General features: G+C 39.8%; 3 protein-coding genes and 1 long non-coding RNA gene across 4 annotated transcripts; 3 read left to right on the forward strand and 1 right to left on the reverse strand.

Moving 5' to 3' along the window:
- Positions 1-193: 193 nt before the first annotated feature.
- Positions 194-2,836, forward strand: LOC119894479 (protein NATD1-like). The gene is made up of 3 exons (XM_038707250.1): positions 194-418; positions 1,345-1,463; positions 1,538-2,836. The coding sequence occupies exons 1-3, from the start codon at positions 277-279 to the stop codon at positions 1,652-1,654; spliced, it is 378 nt and encodes a 125-aa protein (XP_038563178.1). The 5' UTR covers positions 194-276; the 3' UTR covers positions 1,655-2,836.
- Positions 2,837-6,675: 3,839 nt separating this feature from the next.
- On the reverse strand, positions 6,676-18,084 carry LOC119894466 (germ cell-specific gene 1-like protein). The gene is made up of 5 exons (XM_038707249.1): positions 17,772-18,084; positions 14,933-14,980; positions 11,606-11,758; positions 7,284-7,395; positions 6,676-7,084 (listed from the first exon to the last, which is right to left on the reverse strand). The coding sequence occupies exons 1-5, from the start codon at positions 18,073-18,075 to the stop codon at positions 6,781-6,783; spliced, it is 921 nt and encodes a 306-aa protein (XP_038563177.1). The 5' UTR covers positions 18,076-18,084; the 3' UTR covers positions 6,676-6,780.
- LOC119894495 lies at positions 8,062-10,061 on the forward strand. Its single transcript, XR_005442948.1, has 2 exons — positions 8,062-8,557; positions 9,320-10,061. It is a non-coding gene; the product is annotated as an uncharacterized LOC119894495 (long non-coding RNA).
- Positions 18,085-25,148: 7,064 nt separating the features above from the next.
- rcvrna (recoverin a) lies at positions 25,149-26,692 on the forward strand. Its single transcript, XM_038737704.1, has 3 exons — positions 25,149-25,685; positions 26,331-26,442; positions 26,551-26,692. The coding sequence occupies exons 1-3, from the start codon at positions 25,305-25,307 to the stop codon at positions 26,667-26,669; spliced, it is 612 nt and encodes a 203-aa protein (XP_038593632.1). The 5' UTR covers positions 25,149-25,304; the 3' UTR covers positions 26,670-26,692.
- The last annotated feature ends 888 nt before the right edge of the window (positions 26,693-27,580 follow it).

Genomic DNA, 27,580 nt, shown 5'->3' on the forward strand with positions numbered 1-27,580 from the left:
TTTGCAGTTAACTGGAATACATTTTTACAGGGATAATGACTGAATATTTTCTCTATAATTAATATCAAATTACACATGAACATTTCCTTCACAGTGACTTATAATTAATTGTAATTTAAACCCAAGTATACCTGTACTGTAGAGGTCATTAAAGGTCATAAAAAAGTTAATTATTCTCCTGTGTGCATGTGGCGCCTCTTAGTGGACGGTCTTTACAATTACTACTACACACTGCTCAGTATTGCTTGGACTTTGCATGTATAAATAGGCTTTAAAATGTTTTCCAGAGTCACCGCGTTAACTCTCCGAGTGAATGGTTATCCGGCCGCCTTCAGTGCGCTGAGCTCCGGCTTCAGTTTAATGGTGAAACATGATCGACAGAACCAGCGCTTCACCGTTAATCCTGGCAGCGGTGCTGGTAAGCAGAGAGAACCGGGGCTGACGCTCCGGTGCCGGGGAAGATCCTGTATGCGAGCCCGGGGTCCACTCGCGGCCTGCTGGATGTCGCTAGAGAATGCGGAGCAGAACTCCATTTATAAATCTAGTAATTTAATGGTCCTTTACCCGACGGCAAATTTTGCATATGATATGAATGACTTATACGTTATACGATTTGTATTTAGCCTCCCAACAGTTCTGCAATCATATTATCAGCAAAAATAAAACATTTTAGTAAATTTTTTGGCTATTGGGCCGCAGTAACCAGACAAGTGGTTGTTACCTAAATATGGGTATTTTTGGTGGGAGTTTGGTGTTCATAATCTCAAATAAATGGATAATCTAGGGCTGGTAAAAGGCTTTTTTTGGGCGTCATACAGATTAATTAAAGCTGGGGTTGGTTACACTAGCAGGAGACAGCTAGATTCTTAAAGTATGTAGAACTGAAAAAATCCCAACCCTCCTTTCAGTCCTCCCTCCAAAGCCACTCCCCCCAAAATTACCTTTTCATGCACAGTGAGTTTAGGTAGGCAGGTAGGTTGGCCCCCGCTGTGGTTATTAGTCCTGCAACAGCCACATATACCAGATTTTATTTATTTATGTGTCAGAGAACTTGATTTATTGATTGCTGTCGGGATGTTAAGAGAATTTCTACAAATATAACACAAATACCCTAGTTTTTATTCAATAAATTGAATAACTCAAAGTAAACAGTTAAATTTACATATTTAATTTGTTTATTTTGGGGTCCCCTTGTTGTCTGTGATTCCCATAAGCAGCTGCATTATGCCTAATGCCTCCAGCTGGCTCTTCACATCTGTAAACCACCACTGTGTGTCATACTCTCCTTTGGGATGACAGTAATTTAAAATTTGATGCAAAGTCTTTCGTGTCCTTTGTCCACAGGGGCCCATGATTGTGCGGTGCTGCACTACAGATTCACCGGCGAGAAGGAGGTGGATCTAATGTCAACGTATGTACCGGACACATTTAGGGGCCAAGGTGTTGCTGCACTGCTGTCACAGGTAAGAGTTAAGCTTCTCAGGCATCAGTCTGTCATATAATAGATGTTTTTATGAATTTATTGTTCTTATTACAGGCTGCCATGGACTTTCTTGTTGAGGAAAACCTCAAGGCTCATGTCTCCTGTTGGTATATAAAGAAATACATTGAGGACCACCCACTACAGCATTATAAAGACCTTGTCATCACTTGACTGTAGCCTGTTGGTCCAGTGCAGCCCCATGATGCTACCTCAAATCAACTACAACCTCATGTGCAGTTCTACCAAATGGAGGACGTAAAGCTACTTGATCTGTGTAATCTGCAGCATCTAAAAGTCAAGTTTTTGAATAATGCTTTACTCTGGCTTTTATAGAAATGCCTGATCAAACCCGTTAAAGGTAGACGCAACATGATTCACATTATTTTTTAATTGCCATAAATTTAATGCCTGGTATATACAAGTAAAGTTACTTAAAATCTCCTAAAAAAATCCAGCGTTTGAAGATGAACTTGCTACATAATATTGATTTTATTTATATATTTTATCCTACATTGATCCTTGTTTCTTTTTATATCAAGTTGTAAAATTTTGAGTCTGTAATCAGTCTATTTACTCTTAAAGTATTAATATTTATAAATTATTTAGTGCTGGAACAACATATTAAAATATATAATAATATGTGGTAAGGCATAATGTTTGGATATTGATGTCTGCACACTAAAAAAAACATAAAAGGTGAGAGCGAGTTGATTTGAGCCTGTGGGGAAGTTGAGCCACCACTTGTTTCTCGGCAACGATAGACAAAATTGGTCATTGTTTTTTTTGCCGTTCAATGTGATTTTTAAAAAAATTCTCAACCTGAAACCATCATGCCATGCTTCTATAAATGTAAGATACACAAGGCTTTAACTCCTCTTGTGGATTTGGACTGAGTAGTGGAAGAGGTATGTCGGATGGGACATAACGATCAAAAGGATGACTTTAAGGTGATTTATTGATATGAAAGAACTAGGAGACATATCAAAAATCTAGCTTCAATGTTTCACGATCTAAGTGCAATGAAATGTGAATTGACATTTTGAGTAGGCACGACGAAATGACATTGATGTCCCTCACCCCCATGTGGCTCAAGTTATTCTCTCCCTTAAGCCAAGAGACAATTTTTTTCTGGAAAGTCATATTGAAAAAACAGTTTATTTTAGATCCAAAGTGATTATTCCCAGGGATGCACCACATCTTAAAATATAAGTACATATTTTAGTTGGAGACATTACTGTCATGTCTCTGGCTCAACTCACCCCGCTTTCCCCAATAAAGTTAGTGACTGTAATATTCAGCCAGGGTAAAACCTTTTCTTGATCTGTTGACAATTAAATTAAGATATTTTCTTCACTTTACTGTGTGAATGTTCAAAGAAGAATCCTCCAGGATTTTCTAAAGTAGCTACCTGTCATTTGTTTCTACAGGAATGGGGTGGCGATTGTGCAGTACATAAGATATGTGCCTTTGAGTTTGATTCGCAGTGCAGCACATCCACCAATGAAACTTTGTAACCACTGATAAGGAGTGTGTCATTAGGCCGTCATGTGTCCTGGCCTCCATAGCGGACAGAGCCGGTAAATGATGGCCTTGTCCATGTCTGCGTGGGCCTGGTATGTAAATGTGAGGTGTCTGGGGAGTCATTAAGTGCTGCGGCCTCTCAAAGGGCTTCATTATATCTGAAGTAAGTGCTGATAGTCACACCTGTAGTTTTTCAGGGCATTACAGAGTGATTCTCTAAGTCCTCTACAGACTTGGGGTTAAGTTGGAAATCTAACCTTGGCGGAGAACATTTGATAGCTGGCAGACACATCATGAGCCTAAAGGTGCTGATGCAATTAAGTCTTAAGTGTTGTTATTTCTTTTAAACCTCTTTAATGGGCTTCTAACACCATGTTGTGTAAGTACATCTTTAAAAAGTGGTTCCTCAAATGTGAAAGTATGAAAAGCTGTGTGATGTACACAAAAAGCCTATTTCTCTCAAATATTGTTCACAAATCTGTCAAAAAAATATGTGTTAGTGAGCACTTCTGCTTTGAGATAATCTATCCACTTCACAGGTGTGGCATATCAAGATGCTGATCAGACAGCATGGGTATTACACAGGCGTGCCTTAGGCCAGCCACAATAAAAGGACACTCGAAAATGTGCAGTTTCACTGTATTGGGGGAGTCTGGAAACCAGTCAGTATCTCGTGTGACCAACATTTGCCTCACGCAGTTCAACACATCTCCTTCGCATAGAGTTGATCAGGTTGTTGATTGTGGTCCACTCCTCTTCAATGGCTGTGCGAAGTTGCAGTCAGGTCGAAACCCACGTTGAGGGCGACTAGCATGTAGATGAGCTTCCCTGAGATGGTTCCTGTCAGTTTGTGCAGAAATCCTTTGGTTTGGCACACCGATTGTTGCAGCAGCTGTCTGGGTGGCTGGTCTCAGACGATCTTGGAGGTGAAGATGCTGGATGTGGAGGTCCTGGGCTGGTGTGGTTACACGTGGTCTGCGGTTGTGAGGCCGGTTGGATGTACTGCGAAATTCTCTGAAACACCTTTGGAGACGGCTTATGGTAGAGAAATGAACATTCAATTCATGGGCAACAGCTCTGGTGGACATTCCTGCAGTCAGCATGCCAACTGCACGCTCCCTCAAAACTTGCAACATCTGTGGCGTTGTGCTGTGTGATGGAACTGCACATTTTCGAGTGGCCTTTTATTGTGGCCAGCCTAAAGCACACCTGTGCAATACCCATGCTGTCTGATCAGCATCATGAGATACCACACCTGTGAGGTGGATGGATTATCTCAGCAAAGGAGAAGTGCTCACTAACACAGATTTTGACAGATTTGTGAACAATATTTGAGAGAAATAGGCCTTTTGTGTACGTAGAGAAAGACTTAAATCTTTGAGTTCAGTTCATGATGAATGGGGGCAAAAACAAAAGTGTTGCGTTTATAATTTTGTTCAGTGTAGTAATAAACACAAAGTATAGCTGTGGTTGATGGGAATGTCATTAGTTTTGCAGGTATTTGGTCAGACATTTTGCTTTTGACCCGATTATGGCAATAGAGGAAAAATTACGTGTTGAAAGTTGTTATAATTCATCCTGAGGGGAATATCAATGTCTGTACAATACTTCACAACAATCCATCTTATAGTTCTGATATTCCATTCGTGACCGAAGTGGTGGACCGACCCACCAACAGCTCATCTGTAGAGCCACGCTGCTAAAAATGCATGTATGATAGATTAAGTTGGAACCAGGAGGCAGCTCTGTAAGATCTAATAGATAATTTGAACCAGCAGTTTGGGTTGTAACTTAAATGTTCTATTATATTATTATATTAATAGAAATATAATAACATGATTAAACAGTCAAAGACCTTACGTGTAGTTGCTCTCTGTTGTAAGCTTGTGCCAAGATAATGTGCCAACACCCGTTTCATAAGAAACTGTAATTTTCCTTTAGCTGCGACCTCCCCGTGTGCCTACAATCGAAGATGAAATGTTAGGCGAGCACAGTATATCTTGGATTCTCGCCACCTAATGAGATTACTTCCTGCCACCACAGCAGCAGAAATAACTCCCGGGTTCAACCACAACACAGCATCAGGTCGTCTGTAGGGGAGAGAGTTTAATGGTGCCATCAGGAAGAACAAATGATAAGAAATCAGTGACTACTGGAGGAGAAGTGACTGCTCTGAGCCAAACAATAATCAAGGTTTTAATTGAATTTGAATTCATTTCAAAACATAATCATACTTTATTTTACATCTTCAACGACATGAATTATCAAAAGATACAGAGATGATTTCTGCGTTGTGAGTGAAATACAAAAATATCCCGGCCAGCTGATCACTTTTTTCCCAATAGATGTCAGCCTTGCTTCATTACATTTCCCTTCACTCCTATTTTGGTCTGTTACTGTCAATGTTTGATTTATAACTCAAATTAGAAAATGTTCTACATCCATTACACCAATAAGAACCCATCAAAAAGCATCAGCCCCAGACAAATTAGAAGTGACAAGACTACAAAGCCAATTCCTGTTTTGAAATAGAATACAAAGATTGTTTTTAAACAATCAGTGACCTAATTAAAATATGGGCAGTGCTGCTGGTGGATTTTCAAAGATCCAAAACATGCAGGCATTTTGTTACCATACCATTCAAGTGTGCACCATCAGAAGTGTGAAAAAAAAAAAAGCTTTTTAACACCTTTTCTCAAGCATATTTGCAGACGTCCTTGCATATGCACATGCTGTACATTTGCGTGCCAAGTAGAGATCGTCAACATAACAACAAGCGCCAGCTGATCATCTCAGCTCCACACTAGCTGTATGATGGACCGAGCATAGACACAGCTGAGAGAAACCAGCACTCCCAATCTGTTCCTGAATAACAGTCACGATTTTAAGTTTTGGCTGGAGACATATAAGATAAACTTTTTGTTTACAAGCATAATCTCTACTCTCATGGCTTATAGTATACATGGACAGATTATGAGACAACGACCCCTCATACAAACAGAAGCATGACCCCCAGGTAGTCAGGTGTGTTTGTGGTTGCTTTGTGTTTTTATGTGGTGTGATGTGTCTTTATAGTCATTTTATGTGTCTTTATGTGCATCTTTGTGGTCTCTTTGCATCTTTTATTTTGTATGTCTTTATGGTCATTTTGTGTGTATTTGTAGTTGTTTGTGTCTTTGTGGTCATTTAGTGACTTTGTAGCCATTTTATGTGTCTTTGTAGTTGTTTTGTGTCTTTTGATTGCTTTGAGTTTTTGTGATCGTTTTGTGTGTTTGTTGTAATTTTGTGCGTATTTTCAGTATTTCTGCATCTTTTATTGTTTTGTGTCTTTGTGGTCTTATTGAGTAGGTGACCGAGCTTCATCCCAGACAGTAAAAGTTTTATTAAAAATTTGATGCTGCTTGAGATTTAAAAAATTCCTCAAAGAGTTGAAACAGACATAAAGCATCTGTGCGGCAGCAGCAGCCTGCACATCCTGCAGCTTGTCACAGATTAGTGTGAAGATGTTGAAATTGCGCCCCTCTTCCCTTCCTAATATCGCATGGAAAGATTTGATGAAATGCATGTTGTGTCAAAGCCGACCATGTTATCTTATTTCCGGAAAAAGAATCTGGCCTCTGGCATCCTAGACACACATTTGGTGTGTGGCGACAAAACAAACAAATATTCTCTGGTGTTAAAAATTTTAATCCAGGAACAAGAGTCAATCTGGGACCAGGAAATCAGCCCCAAAAACTGTTCCAGTGGGGCACAAGGACAAGGATAGTGACTCCATTTTAGCAATACTCCTCTCCTTGTTGTTCTGGTACATTGTCCATTTCAACCACGTATGTTGTTCCTGTGGATGGTTTGTGGCCGTTAACCGGCAGCTGTAGCTGTGCCTCTGCGTCAGAGGGAACAGCGGTCAGGTACATGTCCCACATCTGCTCAGGGAAGTCCAGCTCTATCATCTTCTGCTTAATCATCAGGCTCTTCTCGATGTTCCGCCGCTTGTATTTAAACTCTATGATGGTCTTTGTGTACCTGTTGAGCGCCGTCACCGCGGAGCCCATGCAGGTGCCAAAAGAGCCCCATGCTAAGCTGAGGAGAGGTTTGAAAACAGTGTTAGACTAAAGTCACACTGCTGCGTAACATGTTACTGCCATTTTATTTTTACAAGTGTCCAAATTCTGAGTGTGTAAATTTATCCAATTCATTGTGCCCTTTACAATAACACAGTTCAACTTGAAAATAACCAGCTAGGACGACACATTTTTCAGCCGATGTAAAAAGTGCTTACGCGTAAGACCAGCTGTAGTCCCACGTCTTGGGCCTCCAGTCTTCTGGGCCCATAGCCACAGCCAGCTGGAATATGGTGGTAAACATCATGTGGGCCACCATCCCACAAAGGCCTGCGAACAAGAGCATATCAGTGTGTTGTGCAGTAATATGTTCCTCTGAAAACCTAATTTAATCCACTTGCACAAATTACTTACTTTAATATTGTGTGGATGGAAGAAATTTTAATCTCTACAATGGTTTATAAAGAGCTAAATCAAATACAGTATAGTATGTTAATTATACACTTAATCTGTTGTTCAACAAACTCTCATTCATTCAGCTTCCGCTTGAATTCATAACATGCCCATTTCTAAAATGATTCTGAAAGTGCCAATTTAAAGAGCAACTACAACCAGGCAAATAAACCTGCTTGCAGCAACCTGCCAAAATGGCACGTTTCTTACGCCGAATTGAATCTTGGACTCTCAACTGCAAGTAAACAAAACCCCACATGTACCAACAGCACTGAGACTAATAAAAAAACATATTTCACATGACTTTTTGGGGCTGAATCCATAGGTGTCATTTACACTGGGGACGCTGGATGCACCACATTTTGAAATGGCTGATTTTATCCCCATCACTCTTTGAAAGCGTTTGTTAAAAATGTTCTAAAAAATAGCTTGCACCAAGAAATATTAACTAACAAATGAAAATGCTTTAAGAAAAGGTTTATTTGCACAATAAGAAAACATGCAAGTTTTCCCTCATATAAAAACAGACATTTCTACCATAAATTGGAGCATTTGGACGCCCTTGGCTGAATCCAAGTGGAAATTGTGCCATACAGTCTCTGCTAACACTTGAAAGTAGTGAAAAGAGGAAATTAAAGTTTATTACAGAATCTCCCCTATCTGATGATGTTTGATCATCACCTGAGAGAGATACAACCGTTATGATTGATATCCTGCCTACACTCCCTGTTGGTGGATTTCCATACTCAGCACACCTGTTCACACCCATTTGTGACGATGGGGTGTGACCACATGTGCAACAGACAGCACAGAAGGCACAGCAGCAATGTTGTTCCTACACACAAGAGCAACTCCAACTGGAGGGTCCTCTGAAAAGAGTTCCAAGTAGACGGGGCATTGCATGAGAAGGCAGTCTTTCCCAACAATTAAATCACCCTGGGAACTTAAAAGCAGTAGCCTTCTGGATCGGGTACGATGACTACTACCTGCAAAGCTAAGAAGGCTGAAGCTAAGAAGAATTTTCATGAGTGCCTGATAGGTAAAAATCCACAAATGTAACTGTCGCCACGTAGCTTATGATGGCCTGTCCACCATTTTGTATGATCTGCAGTGATTTGTGAGCAATCTTGCATTTGTAATAAAACACAACGCTGCATGGTGTGCAGAACAGAATCAGAGAGATGGCACCATGAGGTGCCATGTTGAACTTCCAGTAACCAGTATGAGGGAGTGTGAGAGCGATAACATCAAAGTTAACACACCTGCTCCCCATTCACACCTGAGACCTTTTAACACTAACGCGTCACATGACACAGGGGATGGAAAATGGCTAATTGGGCCCAATTTGGACATTTTCACTTAAGGGTTTACTCACTTTTGTTGCCAGCGATTTAGACATTAAAGGCTGCGGGAAGTGTTATTTTGAGGGAACAGCAAATTTACACTGTTATACAAGCTGTACACTCACTACTTTACATTGTAGCAAAGTGTCATTTCTTCAGTGTTGTCACATGAAAGGATATAATCAAATATTTACAAAAATGTGAGGGTTGTACTCACTTTTGTGAGATACTGTATTAACAATAATTACCATAGGTATTTTCAAACATGGGGCTAATTTTATCCTTTAAGAAACACATATTTGCTGACAGTATAACTGTATTGAGGACACGATGTTGAAGCTGAAGCGTGCTTTTACTTTTATACAGTCCCTGAGCAAAAACTGGGATGTGTGATATTCAGACAGACTCTGGGTGAGGTGAACTGGCCCTTTCTCATCCAGTGCTCTGCCTCTCCACAGCTGCTTTTCTTGGGATTAACTCGTAACAGCAGAGGGGGATGGGAGTCATGGGATGGGGGAGCTCCTCTGGGCAGGTCTTGCCACGGCCCTAAACCGCTGCCCCAGCTCCAATCCGATTAGTCCACAAACCAGCAAATCCTCAGAGGAAGTGAGTGGACGCAGTACAGTTAGCTGCTCTGAACGCTCTCTGGTGCTGCCTCACCTCCATCAGACAGCCTGACCTGCTGCCCTGCTCCCTGTCTTACTCGCATAAAATTCATTTTAATGTTTATTATACATATACACTTTACTAAACACCCCCTTTTCAGCATGTAAAAAGTAGTATATAAATTTTATAAATGGTATAACACACTATAATGTAGTTTAAGCACATATGAGTGCAGCTATAACTAACTCAACCATCAGTGGAGATATACAATTAACGCTGTCTATTTATGTATGTATATGGAACTGTTGTGATACTTTCCTATATACCTGATGAAGGTAAAACAGACTGAAATGTCATAAATTAATAAATATTGCAGCAGTAAGTGAGACACCTATCACATATTCAGGTGTGCAGAGACTTTTTAACAATAACATAAAATATGTCTTCAAGTAATGATAGTTGACAAATACTGTACATTCATAAACACAGCTATGAAAGAAATATTAGGATCTTTAATTTAAGTAGCAGTAAAAATACTCTGTTACATGTAAAAGTTTATGCACAACATTTTGTATTGTGATTATTACCCACAAATATCAGTTGAATAAGTATAACTAAAGGTTTTTGTGAATACAGACATTGTTCCAAAAACAGGAAACCCAAGGAATTAATCCAGATTTGTGGCAGGAATCACAGTTTAAACGGACTTTATGTGACAAGCTGTCCCGCTGTGGTTTCACCCGATTGATTGGTTTAGTCAGACTGGATTTGGTTGAGTGATCCCAGCGGGCATCGTTCAGAGTAACGCTCAGAAATGACCTTTCAGAGGCTGAAATGCATAAATAAGTTCAGTGACTTAGCTGACTGTCAGTGGGTGAAGCTGAAGCATATTGCAGTTTGTATAAATTAGATAAATAGCAAATCTTCTATAGTAACGTACGGAGGCTTGAATGTGCCACGATAATAATAACATTTTCTCTGTGATGCATTTGAAAACAAATTCTTAGTTAAATTAATATTATCATTTTGGCTTAGTATTTATTTATTTTTCTTTTGAATAGTATTTTTGTTATCCCACCCTTACCCCCTTTTAAAAAAATTGCATCACATCTAATAGCATTTCCTGTCACTCCTTTACAATAAAAGCCTCCGTGTGTTTTGTTGGGTTTGTGTTAGCAGTAGCTGAATACAGCACTGATGAACAGGAAACAGTGAGGCGGGTATCAATGAGATAAAATCACAAACAATACCGATAGATAACCGCCACATTGTTCCCCTCAACCACGTTTAAATGGCGGACTCCACCGCTAATGATGTCTTCCAACCATATAGAGATAGAGAGGTAATTACAAAATGTAAAAACATTGAAAAGATATCATAGATAATATCTATATCTTAAGGATTACTTTAAAGAGGGTTGTCTTTATTCATATTTACACTACACAACAATCACATACTGTATTGAGTGGCAGCATTGATAATCAATAAAGTATACTGTAATAATTAACCACTGAAGAATTATTTTGCTGGCAAGTCTATTATAAAGACTTTAGTTTGAATTTATGACTTTTGTGTCACCAGTTTTCTGGTGCGGTGTCTTCTTTGCCTCAATGAGCCCAACACATCCAAACTGTAACGGGCTCAATACTGCCCCCTGAGGCTGGAGGATAAACCACCCCCCACTGTTCTTCCCCCAACAGCCACAAAGGGCAAAAGTGAGGTCCTTTCACACTCCAAAACAAATGCAGACAGGTGACACAAATGTCGGATTTATGCTTAATTTGAAGTGTTTTCAAGTAGTATTTTTTTATTCTACCAGAGAAAAGACTAACTGGTTGTTTTGGAAAATATACATCAGTTAAACTAACCACCTCTGTTATAGAGCTGCTTCATCCCTGAGCTTTTCTTTGGGACCTTCTGGCACTGGAAAGGGACCATTAGATATCTATGGCTAGTTTACATATGGACGTTAAGTGGGCCAACAAGTTATTTGATGACTCCTGTCCTTTTCACTTTGATTCAGAATAACTCAACCAGGGAAACTCTCGGTCAGCCACTCACCTCAACCGGAAAGATGCTGTAAACTTGTCTGTTTGATGTCACAGTGATAGATAAAAAGAAAACAGCAGCTGGGTTACCTGACAGGGCAGTGCACAAGGCGGCGAAGGCACTGAGCTTCAGTTTGTTCATGATACTGAAGCAGGGACACTGCTCCAGGGTCATCAGAGCCCCGCCCGTAAAGAGCAGGGTGAGGTACAGACTCTCAGCCACTATACACAACCACAGGACCCCTGGAAAACAAAGGACGGGAGGGAGGAAGACAGAATTGAGCTGTGTTGTCCTCATAATACCCTGTCCCTGATGAATAATCCCACTTGTCTAAAGGCAGACACGCATGTGGGCACAACAGGTCTTTTACGTCTGGAGATCTGAATCTGATCGTCTGCGACTGGACAGATTTATGAAATCAGGGCAGCAGCTGCTGGGCTAATGCAGAGTCTACAGAGGTGAGATCTCACAGTACAAATGTAGGTTCTTTATTTTTAAATGTTTTTTTGTTTGTTTTGTTTAGTAAAATGTATAGCCGTGTTTCCATTAATATTTTTTAATGCGCATTTTGAAGTATTGCATTAGAAAAGGTTGATGGAAAAGGCAAAATAAAAAAAAAACACCCTTAATTTCGCTAAAAAGTTTTTACACTCGCTTGAAGTGGTTTTTGCCTTTGTCGAAAAAAAAGTACATGCGCTAAATGGGTGATGGAAACACTTTTTCTGAATACTTTCTGACGTAGCGTCTTGCCCGGTTGTGCAGAGTTCTGCCTGCCTGCCGAGAATTTCATGCATCTCGCAGCTGGTAACGCTCATTTGTGCTGAGAAAAGAGGTGGATGCAAATCTCGGCATGTAGCCTTCATCATCTGTTCTGCCGAGTTATGCATTCACCTCTTAAAGGTCCTTTTCAGACACTTTGCTCTGCACACTGATCAAACGGGGTTATCACCGCATATTTTTGCTGAATCTCAATGAATGCTACTTCTACTGAGTGTAATAAAATATATACTTCGAATCATTTATCACCATTGATGAACCCCAAAAAGGATTTTAGAGCGTTTAAAAGATAATTTGGAGGTGCATGCAATTCTCGGCAGGCATGCAAAACTTGGCATAACTTCACCAGATATTCCCATAACATGTGGAGACATGGCTGGTAGCAACTTGTTCGCTTGAAACACATTTCTGAGGACCTCACTCCATTTTTCTTAGTTCAATTGCCATCAGGTTCATGCGACTGGTTTTGTTTCTGGTTTGAAACCTATACGTCTTGTTTATTACAGCCATGTGTAACGTAATTTCTGAGAAACCATGCTTTGTCCATCAGTCAGGCTCTAATGAGCCGTGGCCTGACTCTTATCGCTATAGAGAGCCTTAAGTCCCTCCCCTTCAGTGGGACCACCATGGGACCTTATTTCAGAAGAAAAATGTACGGAAGTCAACGGCAAGAGACAAGTAATTTTTTGATGCTATTTGAAATGTGCCCTGAATTATACATATGATGTTTGTCAATTAAAAAGACAAACTGTTTAAAGACTGAAAATACATAATTAGAAAGACAACAAACCCAGAAGTCGCATATGTGACGTCATAACTGTTTCTCTCAATGACTGAAGCTAACGTTACTGAAGCTAACTAGTCAAATTACTTCCATGTGTAGATGATGTGATGAAAGGACCAGGAGTCGTTGGATTAAACACACCAGGTCAGATACATTTGTGCGTGGAACATCGTTAAGTTACCTAGCTAGTAGCAAGCAAGCAGTGAATGTTAGCTTAGCATTACAGCGCTAACATGTTGGTAATGTATATTGTGCGAGATGAGAGATAGGTTTCACATAAAACCAGTGCTTCAAGTGGACAAAAATAGGTGCCAGTCCTCTTCAACCTTAAGTGAAACTAGTAAATATTATAACATTAACGACTTTGAGCATTAAATACTTAAATTTTCTGCAACAATTTATGGTGGAAATTATTTTATTTATATGAAGGGGAACAAAATTAAGGTGGTGGCAGGTGACAATTCAAAATATAAAAATATATTGGAATCTAATGCAGTAATCAGCTTTTGGACAATGAACATTTGTTTCCTCTATATTGCATTGCATGTTTTCTTATTGTGCATTGTTTCATTTGTTATTTAACATTTATTGTTGCTGTTGTTCAGAACATTTTTAACAAAAGCTTTCAAAAAGTGACGGAGACATTCAGATTCTGACCTGTCCCCAGCGTCCCCAGTGTAAACACCTATCTATTAATGCTTTTAAATGTCCCGCCACATCCAAGCTGTGATTGGTCGGTTCACGACAAGTGACACTGAACAGGCACCCGAGCTTCTCTTCTCCCCTCGTCTCTCTCCGCCGACAGAGTTTGGCAGGCAGGCGAGAACGGGAACAGGTGAGCATCACGTAACGCCAAGAGAACCTGATATGGAGAGGGCAGAGGAGAGTACCGGCAGCTGCGGAGAAATCCCGCTACGCCAAAGAGTAAAATGTCAAGGTGCCGTACCGGGATACACTTCAAGCACTGCATAAAACTAAATGTTACTGTACTGTTTTTACGACAAACTGCAACTTACTTGATGAACAAAATCATCTTTTAATTTGACCAACATAATCACAAATTAAACAGGATAAAAGAATGAGTTGTCTCTTGCTGTTGACTACTGTACATATTCTTTCCGAAATAAATAATAAATAATAATAAAGTGGAAGGGAGAAATATGGAGTGGAAGGCAGTCAGAGGTGTGAATCAGAGTGGTGGCGAATGGTTACGAACCAAACAGGGCGCCATAGTTGTCAAATAAATCAAAATTGACCCACAAACTAATATTGATTCAAGCTTGAGATTGTGTTTCCAGTTCTCTCTGTTATCTTTAGCCTCCGGCTGCTGTTAGCGCAGCACATAACAGAATTTAAAGTGCAGTGATTGGATGTTTCTTACTTAAAAAACACTATGGGACTATAACGTAGCAGTTATAGCTGTTGTTTTCAGTCAGGGAAGTTTCAATGCGATTCAAGCTGTAGAAGTGATCCAACTGTAAGTCACATATCATTGTTAATAGGAAAAAATTATTGAATTATAATTAGTTTTACTTCCGAAAGGGGGCGCCTTAAATATCTTCTCCCACCTCGCAACTCTATCGTCATTTGAATGTGTAAACCAAAGCCAAAGGTGGAAATTGTCATGTGCAAGTATTCTAGTATTAATAAAGATATGTTTGACACTACCAACATGGAGCATTTGGTTTCCATCCAAATTAAGTGCACATTTTTAACTAGATTTTCAGAAATTCTACTACTGTTATGTGAATAGTAGTGTGCCCTAACATGTCCTTCTTAATAACGTTACCTGTGTTTAGTAATGCTTCCATATATACTTTATTTGACAATTTTAAACTTCCATAATTTTACCAACCTCTTTCATGTTCTGGTGCAATCTCTGAGAAGTCCCGACAGTTAAATCCTGTGATCACAAGAAACAAACACAGTAAACTTTCAGTTATAGTTGAAGAATAAACTGACACTATGGGTCTGTAATTTCTGAATGTTTTCCCCAGGAAATTCCCTTGAAGAAATGATTGGTGGAAAAAATTAGGAGGCTCCTTCAAAGTTTTGATCCATTCACACCTACAAAATTATTTACTATAACTATTGCAAATTTATGGCAGAGCATTAGGACCACTGTTAGGAAAGAAAAATCTATTGGTGGAAGTCAGTAGATTCAACGTTTTGTCCCTAAGTTGCATGCAAATACTTATGCAAACTTATTTTACTCTGTCTTACTACCAGAGCTTATAAAACCAAATGATGGCTTGCATGCAATGCTAAGAGAGATTGCGCAGTAGCTCTGCTTGTAAAGTTAAAGTTAAAAATACACAGTGAGACATACTGTATTGTTTAATTAATTTTTACTAATCATAGTTGTAAATACATCAATATTGCAATATAAAGTATTTTATTAATCAGCATTTAATGTATAAAGAAATCAGCCATGTGTTACAGCCTATTTTGTGGAGGGAGGCTTGCTGCCTCGCTCATACAAGGCGGCTTCTACCTATTTTAATAAAAATACCCAAACTAAAACTTTGTCAGTTGCATTGTGTTTTTGTTTTGCATGACTGATAAGACCCAATCGGGAAGCCAAACGTCTGCGTCATCATTTTAAAGGTCCTCTGTTTTCACCTGAAACGCTTCCCCCGGAGTTTTAAAACGAAAACGTGCTCAGTAGCGTTTTCAAACTTCTCCGTTTTAGGTCACAGTTTTAGTCTGAACAGGAGGTACAAACGTAGCAAAAGGTCTGCGTTTTCAAGATGACATCCACTTTCTCAACATGCACATCAAGCACACTCATTTGATTGCAAGCAATATATCTAATTAATTGACGCAACTGTTGCAGGGAAGATACACTATTGTTTCTAGGCAGAGCCAAACTGGTTAAGAAAAGGATTGTGCCAAAACTGTCAAGGTTTAGGAAAGGTGGGCCTTGCAAAAAACAAGGTGGAGAGTAAAAAACTATATAAACGAATGTAACATGGGAGCTTGATCAGTTTTTCCCTAGCATCAGTTCGGATTTATATTAAAACTCATATTGGATTTAACCCTTGTGGATTACAGTGTTTCACTGAAAGGACTTGTGCGTGCGGACCTGCGGATATCTGGCCCATATGTATAGTGTGGTTTCTCTGCCACACTATACATGTAAGTCATCTGTCACGTGTAGCTCAAAATTACATACACGTTTTGGAGGTTTTTAGCTTGTGATTTTCTTCAGGAAACATCGTCAGCTCAGGGGAAACTTAAAGGCCCTGAAAACACATTTTCTCAATCATCTTTCTATGAGCATGTCCAAACTAGAATTAATGGTCAACAGAAGGACAAAATTGCATTGAAATTGTGATGAGTGATGATGAACAAAAAATCGGGAAAAAAATTGGCTGCAGTTCAAAGGAATTGTGAAATAGATACAGATATATCTTTGCAAACTGAAGAATAGGATCAGATTTGAGAAAATGCTTCACAACATATTTTACTCCAGTTTGATTGCATGGGATGGATGTATACAACTTGGATCTTTGTTCGCACTGCAAACAAGATAAAGGTACTTTTTAGCATTTGGTATGCACTTGCACTAAAGTAAAAACCATCTGGGAAAATGTTACACAATTACTGGGAAAGATCATTGGGTTTACTGTTCATTGTGATCCAGCAGTGTGCCTTTTGAATTACACTGTTGAAGGAACCTCATCCAAACACTACAAACACATTTTAACCACCGGATGCACGACAGCTTAATGACTGAAAGAGGGAAGGTGGCTTCAAACATTCCTAGAGACGTTCTCCATGGAGGGAACTGCATCTAAACTTTCTGATGTTTATAATGAGGAACAACAATTGTGGATAGTTGGCTTGAACTGTACTTTATTTAGCTTACTTTACCCTAAATCCTCGCCTAAATAAGCTACACATAATCCCCCTATTTATTCTATTGTTTCTATATATTTGACTATTTTATTGCCTTTTTTCTGTGTTGGTATGTAAGTCAAGTATGTAAGTCTTTTTTTCTATTTGTTGGGAAAACCAGTTCAAGTAATGACTATTTCCTTCTCAGCTTCAGATTAATACAAAATACAACAACAAACACATTATGATGTATAATTTTAGATTAAGCAGCACTACAGTTTGTTAAGTGCTTCAAATTAGCCCCAAATCTACTGAATGAGTTAAAGTGATGTTTACACATGAATGCATCAATACTTATATTTCAATAACATACATTATGTTGGTACTTTAATTTTAATGCTAATACGTTTGTATTTTACTGAAGTCAAATTTCTATAATGTGGTATTTTTACCTAAGATTTGAGAACCTCTTCCAGCACTGCCTACTTTTTTTTTTTTTTACCAAACTCAGCTATATGTCTGCTTTACCATTATATCAGTTTGATAGGTCTTTTTCAATGAAGTCCATGTGTACCTGCAAGTCTTTAAAAGAATCTTATTTGGTCTACAGCCATATATGAAATACTGTGTGAGTGGCCTATATCAGCACTTATCACATATCAACTGGCTTTCTCACCTTGTTTGTACACGATATATATAAAGATATTTTACTGTATATAAAACATTTTAAGTGTATTAACCAATAAATAGTCTTTATAATTTTTATTTATAACCAGTAGATGAACAAGATTTTGCTTCCTCCATCATCACTTTTTTTGAACACCTAGCTGGAAGGATCTCGTTATCAGGCTTACCGTTCATGTCGGCGGCCTGCTCACAGGAGAAAAATATGCCTGTGTGGAACTTCCTCAAAAGAAACTTCTCCTCTCCGGTCTCAAAGATGTACTGGACCAGCCGGCTGTCGTTGATGTTGGTGCTGTTGAAGCGGATGCAGAACCACTGCTTGGCCTTAATCGGCGGCCCTGTGCAGAAGGGTTTGGGCACTTTCCTGGTCCCCTCACACCAGTAGCTAGTGGTCACTGCTGATAAGGCAAAAGCAAACGCCACAAAGTTGAGGGTGAGTGCCAAAGAAGCCCGCCGCCCGCGCTCTAGCCTCATGGTCGAGGCCAGGCCAGAGGAGATGAAATGAAAAGGCAACTAATCCTGGCTTTCGATATGTAGCCACCGTGTTTCGCCTCCCAGCAGATATATCAAATCTTCATAATCTTGTTGCGTTTGAGGCTCCTTGGGTGACACTTCTGTACATGCCTCCGCCGGCTCTAATGATGTGCTACCACCTTGATTAAAGGATTCATTCTCTCCACTTACACAGAAACAACAGAAACCCATGGCAGTGCAGTGACTCTTTGCTTTTCTCTGCTCCATTTGAAATTGTTCACTCTCCAGTCTCTGCTTCTCATCCAAGCCCATCGCTCCTCCCCTTATACAAATCTTTGCCTGCAATATCATTTATTACAACAGGCAAATTATATTCCGGACTTCCTTTGAGCATATTAATAAAAAAAAAAAGATTACTCTGAGCTTAGATTATAATCCAGGACAAGCAAACATTTCCCTGATTTTTCAGCATTTCGTGTCAAAGCGTATCTCAAAGTAATTGCAGCCACAGACACAAGATGAAGAGCCTGTTTTACAGTCGCTGACCTCAGTCTCATATGATCATCCATCCATAATGTGTGTGCATGCAGCGAGAATCTCCTCATGTCTTCAAACAAATGGAAGACTGTGAACGACTTGACAGATGTTAGGAGAAAACATCTGCTGTCTTTACATTTGTCTTGCTCTTCTTCTATCACACCGTCACACTTTTCATAAAGCTCACACTTTCAAACGTGTCACCTGTGGTTAGAGCTGCAATTTACTGCAGAGGTGAGATGCATCAGTAGGCTTTATCTGAAATTTGATATGGGGCAAATTGATGAGCAAATAGATGATCTGATGAGCACTTGTGCATTACGACAGTGGTTCCCAACCTGTCTATTTGGATCCCTTTAGGAATCGCAAGATAAATCTGACAATTTGCAAGATGGTTAACAAGACAGGAAATAAAGAAATGAGACTTCAGTCATGCTAGCAGCTCTGTGAGGCTGTGTTTCCGAGCATGTTAACATGCTCACAATGACAATCTTAATATGGTGGTGCTAAGCAGGTATACTGTTTACCTTGTTCACCATCTTACTTCAGTATGGCTCTTGGACCGTACAGTACAACTTCATCAAAGAACTGATATTTGCACCATTTTCTGGGAGCACACCTCCCTGCCCTTCCTTGTGCATACATGAAAAGCCTGAGACAGAGAGTAGCAGTAAAAAACCCTGTACAGAACAGAGCAGGTACATGCCGGTGTTAAACGGTAAGACAGTACTGTTTATTATCAGGCTGCAGCCTCTGCTGCTCTGTCACCTCTTGCACACACACACACACACACACAGCGGCCAGCGCAGAGATACGCCACGGTGGTGACGATGAAGTCAAGATAACTGTAAAGTAGTCAAGTTGACGACAGCTATCCTCGTTACCGTAGTACGTGCAATAAAAACCTAATGAGACAATACCAATACTTTATCAATACATCTGTTTAACAAGCATAACATTTAGAAGATGTTATTTGATCTGCTCTGTCCACAGTTTCTCATGCTCTATGTTATAAAAGCACATCGCACTAACGCTAGCTTGGCAATTGAAAGATGTCTGTAATTTAACTGTTTAGCTTTTAGCTAGGTACATCGTTACCTGCAGTGAATCACAGAAGAGAGAGAGGGAAGGAGGACAGGAGGAAGGACTGAAAATGAGACAGATGTTTGAGTTACTATGTGGAAGTCATCTACTGTTGCTTTATAGACATACTTTGGGTAGGCGGCAACAGGGGGTGGGGGTGAAAACAGGTGAAAACATGAAAGATCTCTGGGCTGGGCTAAGCCCCCAATGTTTCAAGAGCCTGGAAACGCCCCTAGTGCATCCCTATCAGATACGGCCTGAAAGGCGGAGCTGGGGTGGTGGCGAGTTATGAGCTGCTGTAGAGGAAGCAACGAGGGCAGGCAAGCAGGCTACCGCAGCTTAAATCAGGTGCCATGTGCGGAAATTTGCCCATGAATGCTAAAAGACGAATCAGCTGATGTGGCTGGCTTAAAAAGGCTGCTATCAGCTGATGTGGCTGGGATTGTGAGCTGAGCTTGACTTCGTTGCCTGCCTGAACTAGCACTATGCTTGATGAAACACACGGGTAAACTATATAACAAAGTTATTTATTTAAATTTGCAAAACCAACCAAAACCTATGGATGGGAGGAGTCTACAAAGTCAGTAGTGTAGGGAGTGGATGAGTGAAAATGTACTGCATCGATGGTGCTGTTAAAACAAAGGAAACCAAGAGCCACAACAACAAAATATGAGATGAGGAGATTTGCCCAAGGACCGGCTACTGCTTTATGCATGGGGCACACCAGGCCCATGTGTGCCAATTAGGTCTGCAGCCCAGAAGACATAAAGCAAATCAACAGCAGTGTGAACCAAGCAGAGGGTCTGTCGCAACGTTCTTATGTTAGCACGAAACACAAAGTTCAGCAGAGGCTGATGGGGATGTTTTACAGGTATTTGGTCATAAACCATAGTATTGGTCAAATTAAAATTTTTATCTCATGGCTGTGCTAGGGAAAAAGTTAAGTGATTACAATTCATCGTGAGGGGAACATCATGTCACAACACAACGTGTCGACCCATCGCATATTTGTGGATACACTTCACTTAACCTCATGGTGGCACTTGAGAAAATGACAGGTTTCCTAAACCTAACCAATAGTTTTGGTGCCTAAACCCAAACCAAACTACATATACATACCACATATTGAAACGGACGTGTTGGAATTTGACCTTGCGCGTCAAATACCAGTGTTTGTCAGGCTTTTTCAGAATGAGATGAGAACATGTTGAGTATTCTTGAATAATTCTGATTTAACCATGTTAAACATACATGACAACCCCAAACGTGGTCCACTACAGCCTTGTGTTTTAGTGTTTAAAGTCATGTTAAATGATATCCCACCAAGACCACCACAAACCTATTGAATGGGAACTAATGCCAATTGCTTTTGTGTTGTGTGCTGTTTGGCAAAGACTTTTAACTAAACTTACACACATGTACTTAAGTGTATAAAGAATATTGGAGTCCCTTTACGCAATTGTTTAGATAATAAAGAAAATAAAGTATTATTGTGTATATGTACACTCACCTAAAGGATTATTAGGAACACCATAGTAATACTGTGTTTGACCCCCTTTCGCCTTCAGAACTGCCTACGTTGCATTGACTCAACATTTAGAAATGTTGGCCCATATTGATGGATAGCATCTTGCAGTTGATGGAGATTTGTGGGATGCACATCCAGGGCACGAAGCTCCCGTCCACATCCCAAAGATGCTCTATTGGGTTGAGATCTGGTGACTGTGGGGGCCATTTTAGTACAGTGAACTCATTGTCATGTTCAAGAAACCAATTTGAAATGATTCGAGCTTTGTGACACGGTGCATTATCCTGCTGGAAGTAGCCATCAGAGGATGGGTACATGGTGGCCATAAAGGGATGGACATGGTCAGAAACAATGCTCAGGTAGGCCGTGGCATTTAAACGATTCCCAATTGGCACTAAGGGGCCTAAAGTGTGCCAAGAAAACATCCCCCACACCATTACACCACCACCACCAGCCTGCACAGTGGTAACAAGGCATGATGGATCCATGTTCTCATTCTGTTTACGCCAAATTCTGACTCTACCATCTGAATGTCTCAACAGATATCGAGACTCATCAGACCAGGCAACATTTTTCCAGTCTTCAACTATCCAATTTTGGTGAGCTCTTGCAAATTGTAGCCTCTTTTTCCTATTTGTAGTGGAGATGAGTGGTACCCGGTGCTGCTGTTGTAGCCCATCCGCCTCAAGGTTGTGCGTGTTGTGGCTTCACAAATGCTTTGCTGCATACCTCGGTTGTAACGAGTGGTTATTTCAGTCAAAGTTGCTCTTCTATCAGCTTGAATCAGTCGGCCCATTCTCCTCTGACCTCTAGCATCAACAAGGCATTTTCGCCCACAGGACTGCCGCATACTGGATGTTTTTCCCTTTTCACACCATTCTTTGTAAACCCTAGAAATGGTTGTGCGTGAAAATCCCAGTAACTGAGCAGATTGTGAAATACTCAGACCGGCCTGTCTGGCACCAACAACCATGCCACGCTCAAAACTGCTTAAATCATCTTTCTTTCCCATTCTGACATTCAGTTTGGAGTTCAGGAGATTGTCTTGACCAGGACCACACCCCTAAATGCATTGAAGCAACTGCCATGTGATTGGTTGATTAGATAATTGCATTAATGAGAAATTGAACAGGTGTTCCTAATAATCCTTTAGGTGAGTGTATGTGTGTGTATGTATGTGAAGGTCTAATGTGCGTGAACATCCAGGAAAGATTTTTTGAGTATTTGCTTTCTTTGCCACTTTAGCATCCTTAAATGTTGATTCATTTTCTAGTGAATTCAGCTTTTGAGAGCAGCACTTTGAATCGTATCCAACATCTCTCTGAGTAATTCCCCTGAATACAAAGAGATTATTCTGAACATTAGCTTCCATGTAATAAAAATGTATACACAGTCCAGTGTTACACTTGATGAAGTAGTAAGCCTGTTGTACAGTACATATTTCCTAGACTCATCCCTTTTTACATAATAAATACCTGCCAGGAGGGACTCATTTTACCAGAGAAAAATATCAGCGTGCACGACTGACAGATGTGAGATTTGAACGTTGACCTTTTCCCACTGTGACAGAGAAGCTCCACATTTTGTGCATTTTATGACAAAATCTAAATGTTTCGTGATTATGTAAAAAGTATTTGATATTTAAAAGAATTCTACAGGGTTTCATAATCTGATTTTGCAAAGCTAGATATGTTTCAGAGAGACGCTACCAGATTATGTTCATGGTTTTGGAGAAAAATAAAGTCAGAGTATTGTCATTCCAGCTTTGACTTGAGAAAAAAACAAAAACAAAAAAACAACACATTAATTCGTCCCTTAAAGTCATCATATGTGTTGGCACAGTATGCTGCGGTATTATAATTGTGTCACATTTAAGAAGTCGCCTCTTGGTCCTTGAGTCATGAGAGGCACTGATGGATTAATGTAGATTAATGTTGAAGCCAGTCAGTCAGTACACACAGGCATTGCTTTTAAAGAAGAACCAAAGTAGCAATTGAAACAAACATTTTTTGACGTCAGTACCATAGCAGCATTATGGACACCCCTACCCCCTCCCCTTTTTCAGAAATGGATCACAAGTTCAGTTATTATTGTATAGGTTATTATAAAAAGGACATATTTATAAGGTAAACCAGCTGCTCATTTAGTTGATCAATTTTCGAATGCCATTCATCACACATATAAATCCTGGTAGCAGCAGCTTGACCAGTGAGCTGCAGGTACACTCCACTCGCACTCTCAGCATATTGTTTTAAATTGTAAAAAAGAAATTAACAACCAGGCTAAAGGGAACCTTTGTGATTTTCAACCAGATACGCATCATTACAATATGGACAGAATATACACATTAACAATAGTTAACTTTCCCCTATGTTGCCTGCACCCAGAGCTCATCTGCTGTCAAAAGTTGACCAGATGACGTGTTTTGTTCCAACTATAGATTGCACTTATCCATTTTTATTTTTGCACGCCTTAGAGTAAGTGCAATAACACACACACTCCTCCCTGTTCCTTAATTGCCTTCACTCGCTGTGCTTTTGGCACCACTGCAGCAGATGGTCTTGTAATCTGGCCTGAGACTAATACACTGGAGACACAGATAATCTCATCCCATTGTGGAGGAGCAGCCGAATCCATGCAGGGCTTCATAACGACCCCAGCCTTTTCAACAGACCTTAACTGTCTGACCTAAACTCCTGTGCCAGCATCAGAGAGGATGCTTTCTGAGTTGGGACTGTTGGTCTTGCTGCCTGTCAGCCAGGAATGTTTTTGTTATGAATATTTTTGATATATCTTGTTTTTATGTTAATAAATCCCACGAATTTGGTTGTTTTAAAGGTGTTTATCTGTGTTTAGTTTGGGTTAGTGTTGGAGTGAGTGGCATCATAGGGTGGGGCGTATATATATATATATGTATATATATATATATATATATATATATATATAAATATGTACATGTCTGAACAGAATTATAAACACTTTTCACTTGTCACGCTGTCTTCCATCTGCCCTGTACAGTGAAAACCGGGATTCATCCGTGAAGAGAACACCTCTCCAAAGTGCCAGACGCCATCGAATGTGAGCATTTACCCACTCAAGTCGGTTACAACAACGAAGTACAGTCAGTCAGGTCGAGACGCCGATGAGGACAGCGAGCCTGCAGATGAGATTCCCTGAGTTGGAAGAAGAAATTCTTTGGTTTGGCAAACCGATTGTTGCAGCAGCTGTCCGGGTGGCTGGTCTCAGACGATCCTGGAGGTGACGATGCTGGATGTGGAGGTCCTGGGCTGGTGTGGTTACACGTGGTCTGTGGTTGTGAGGCCGGTTGGATGTACTGCTAAATTCACTGGTTCTCTGGAGACGTTTTTTTGTAGAGAAATGATCGTTCATTTCACGGGCAACAGCTCTGTTGGACATTCCTGCAGTCAATATGCCAATTGCACGTTCCCTCAAAACTTGCGACATCTGTGGCATTGTGCTGCGTGATGGAACTGCACATTTTCGAGTTGTCTTTTTACAACACATTGAGCAACAGAAGTGTGTCGAGTTAACATTTCGAAAACAGTAAAACAACAAAAAAGTAATATTATCAAGCTAAAATAACCAGTTTAAAAGGGAAATTCTCATTAATATACACAATTGTAATAACAGTAGAAACATTACAAATGTTAAAACTCATTGACTAACTTGATGTAACTAAATATCACAGTGAGTTATTAAACCAAGGGATGGCAGATGGGATTGCAGTCTTAGCAATAATGCTGCAAAAGGCATAAAAGGCCTCCCTGATGTTGACCTTTACAGTTTTAGGCACCTACTTTTAATCCTCTGCTTATACCTCCAGTATTTAACTGTGTCTCTAAAACGGTGTCATAGTGGTGTGACGTGGTTATCCCCTTAATCTTCAAGACAGCTGTCTGGATTTAGGTAGTGATCATAATCCCATTTGGCACCTTGAGTGGTGAGTAACTTGAACGAGTGCTGCAGAGGTTTTAACCCCAAACACAGGAAAGCAAGAGGACCGAGAGACAAGAAGAAGGAGAAGGGAGACGTTTCACCTTTGTGAGAATCAGTTTGCAGGATGGGGAATACTAAGAGCAGTGCTTTGTCGAAGGAGCTCCTGGAAGATCTGAAATCCAACACGAAATACTCAGAGGCCGAGCTTTGCACTTGGTACCAGTCCTTCCTGAAGGAGTGTCCCAGTGGGAAGATCACCAAGGAGCAGTTTGAAGGCATCTACGCCAGCTTCTTCCCAAACGCAGACCCCACAGAGTATGCGCGGCATGTATTCAGGAGCTTTGACACCAACGCAGATGGCACTTTGGACTTTAAGGAGTACATTGTTGCTCTGCACCTCACGTCCGGGGGAAAGACTCTGCAGAAACTGGAGTGGGCCTTTGCCCTGTACGACGTAGACGGGAATGGAACCATCAGCAACAACGAAATCCTTGAGATTGTTAGGGTACTTATACCTTTTCTTTTCATCATGATGGTGCATAAAACAGTATGTAGTTGCTACTCACAACCTCAAGTATTTGATAGATTATATATTTGACAAACGTTTCCTTTATTCCTGCAGAAATTTATTATTTTTGACTTCTATTCAGCTTCTTTTCAAAAAACCTTTCACCACATTAACATGGATAAACTTAAAAAAAACAAGATGGCATATAGTTCCACAATTTGGTTTAATTTATTCATTTCTTGTTCTGACTATTTACAACTTCATTCCCTTAAAAAATCTGCAATGGAAACAAAAGCAAACAGCTTGGTCGTGTAGCTGAGTCCACAATGATGTTACATGGTTTTACAACCATAAATGCAGAATAATAATCAGACTTGACTACACAATTATGTTGTTTTTTTAATTGCTCTTTTACTCAAACAGGCCAAACCCCGAAAATATTAAGTTTACAATAATATAAAGCAAAGAATAGTAGTCATAATTAAATGATGCATTTCTAGTTGTTTCAGCAGTAACTGAGGCCACAGTGAAATACATGGATCCTTTGTATTCTTTAGGATATTATTTTGTGTATGATTTGTATTTTGTGATGAAATTAAGCATGCACTGTAAACAAATGTTAACATAATCACTCTCCTGCAGTCAATATTCAACATGATTCCTGCTGATGACCAGAAGAACCTGCCCGAGGATGAAAACACACCGGAGAAGAGGGCTGAAAAGATCTGGCAATTCTTCGGGAAGAAGGAAAACGGTAACTTACAACTCATTAAGCTGCTTAATTAAAGCTTTTTCTGTATCTTCACAAACATCTACAAGTGTTGATGCTGTTCGACTTGTGCCTTTTTCCGTTCTTTCGCAGATAAAATCTCAGAGGGAGAATTCATTCAGGGTGTGATGGACAACAAGGACATCCTGCGATTGATACAATATGATGAGCCTCAGAAAATTAAAGACAAGCTGAAAGAGAAGAAGCAATAAAAAGAGGCAGAAAAAGCCCCCCTCATGTGGTTTAAGACTGTTTCATTTTTCTTTTTACATTCTTACATGATTTGGCCCCTTGTTTTTCTTTTCATTTATGGACTCGTTTTCATTTTTCACATTTATATTATGATATTTGCATTTAATCCTAGAAAACAGAAGGTGAGGAACTCTTGAAATGGCAATTTAAGCTGTGAGTTTGACACTTTGTGCAGTTACACTGTGGATCTGTATTAAACATAGTAGTAAACAACATAAACTTTCCCTACAAAGACACAAAAATTTACCAGAATGCAACTTTTTAACATCTTACCAGAAATAGCAATATTATACCGCTGAATGTATAATTTTTGGGAAAACAGTATGAAGATTTCATAAGATCTAGAAAACAGAGGTAAAATTCAAACTGCAGCCGCTGCACTGTGGCTAGTAAAGGCTAGCTAGTAAGACTTGCTCTAGCTAGTAAGCCTTAGCCAAAGCTAATTCACCTATTCCCTTTTACTGTGACTGAAAAATGTATTTTGGTGCTGTTACATCTTAATAATTGAGCTCAATCTTAAATTATAATGGAGAGAAAAGGTTAATCCCACATTAAGTAGCTAACCCTGCTAAACGTAACTAGCCTAGCTAGCACAGTAGCAACAAAAGTCGTCTGTGTAGCCTGTGACTAAATTTAACATGAATTTATTAGTTCATTAGTTCGTTAGTGGAGAGCTGAAGAAGAAAAAATAACATGTATTGTTTGTGTGTTTGTCCTGTTCCCTTTAGATTGTCCAAACATGGGGAGAAGCATCTAAATGTTCTAAAGGTTTTATGTAAGGTCTGTGACATTGTTTTACTAATCTGCATAAAAGGCTAACAGCCTTCAAATTGCAAACCCCTTTTTATTACATCACTAGCTAGGTTTCCAT

Source organism: Micropterus salmoides, unplaced genomic scaffold (assembly GCF_014851395.1).
Source record: "Micropterus salmoides isolate LMB-PRFRI ecotype aquatic unplaced genomic scaffold, ASM1485139v1 Ms_hic_scaffold_10, whole genome shotgun sequence".
Classification (NCBI taxonomy): Eukaryota; Metazoa; Chordata; class Actinopteri; order Centrarchiformes; family Centrarchidae; genus Micropterus; species Micropterus salmoides.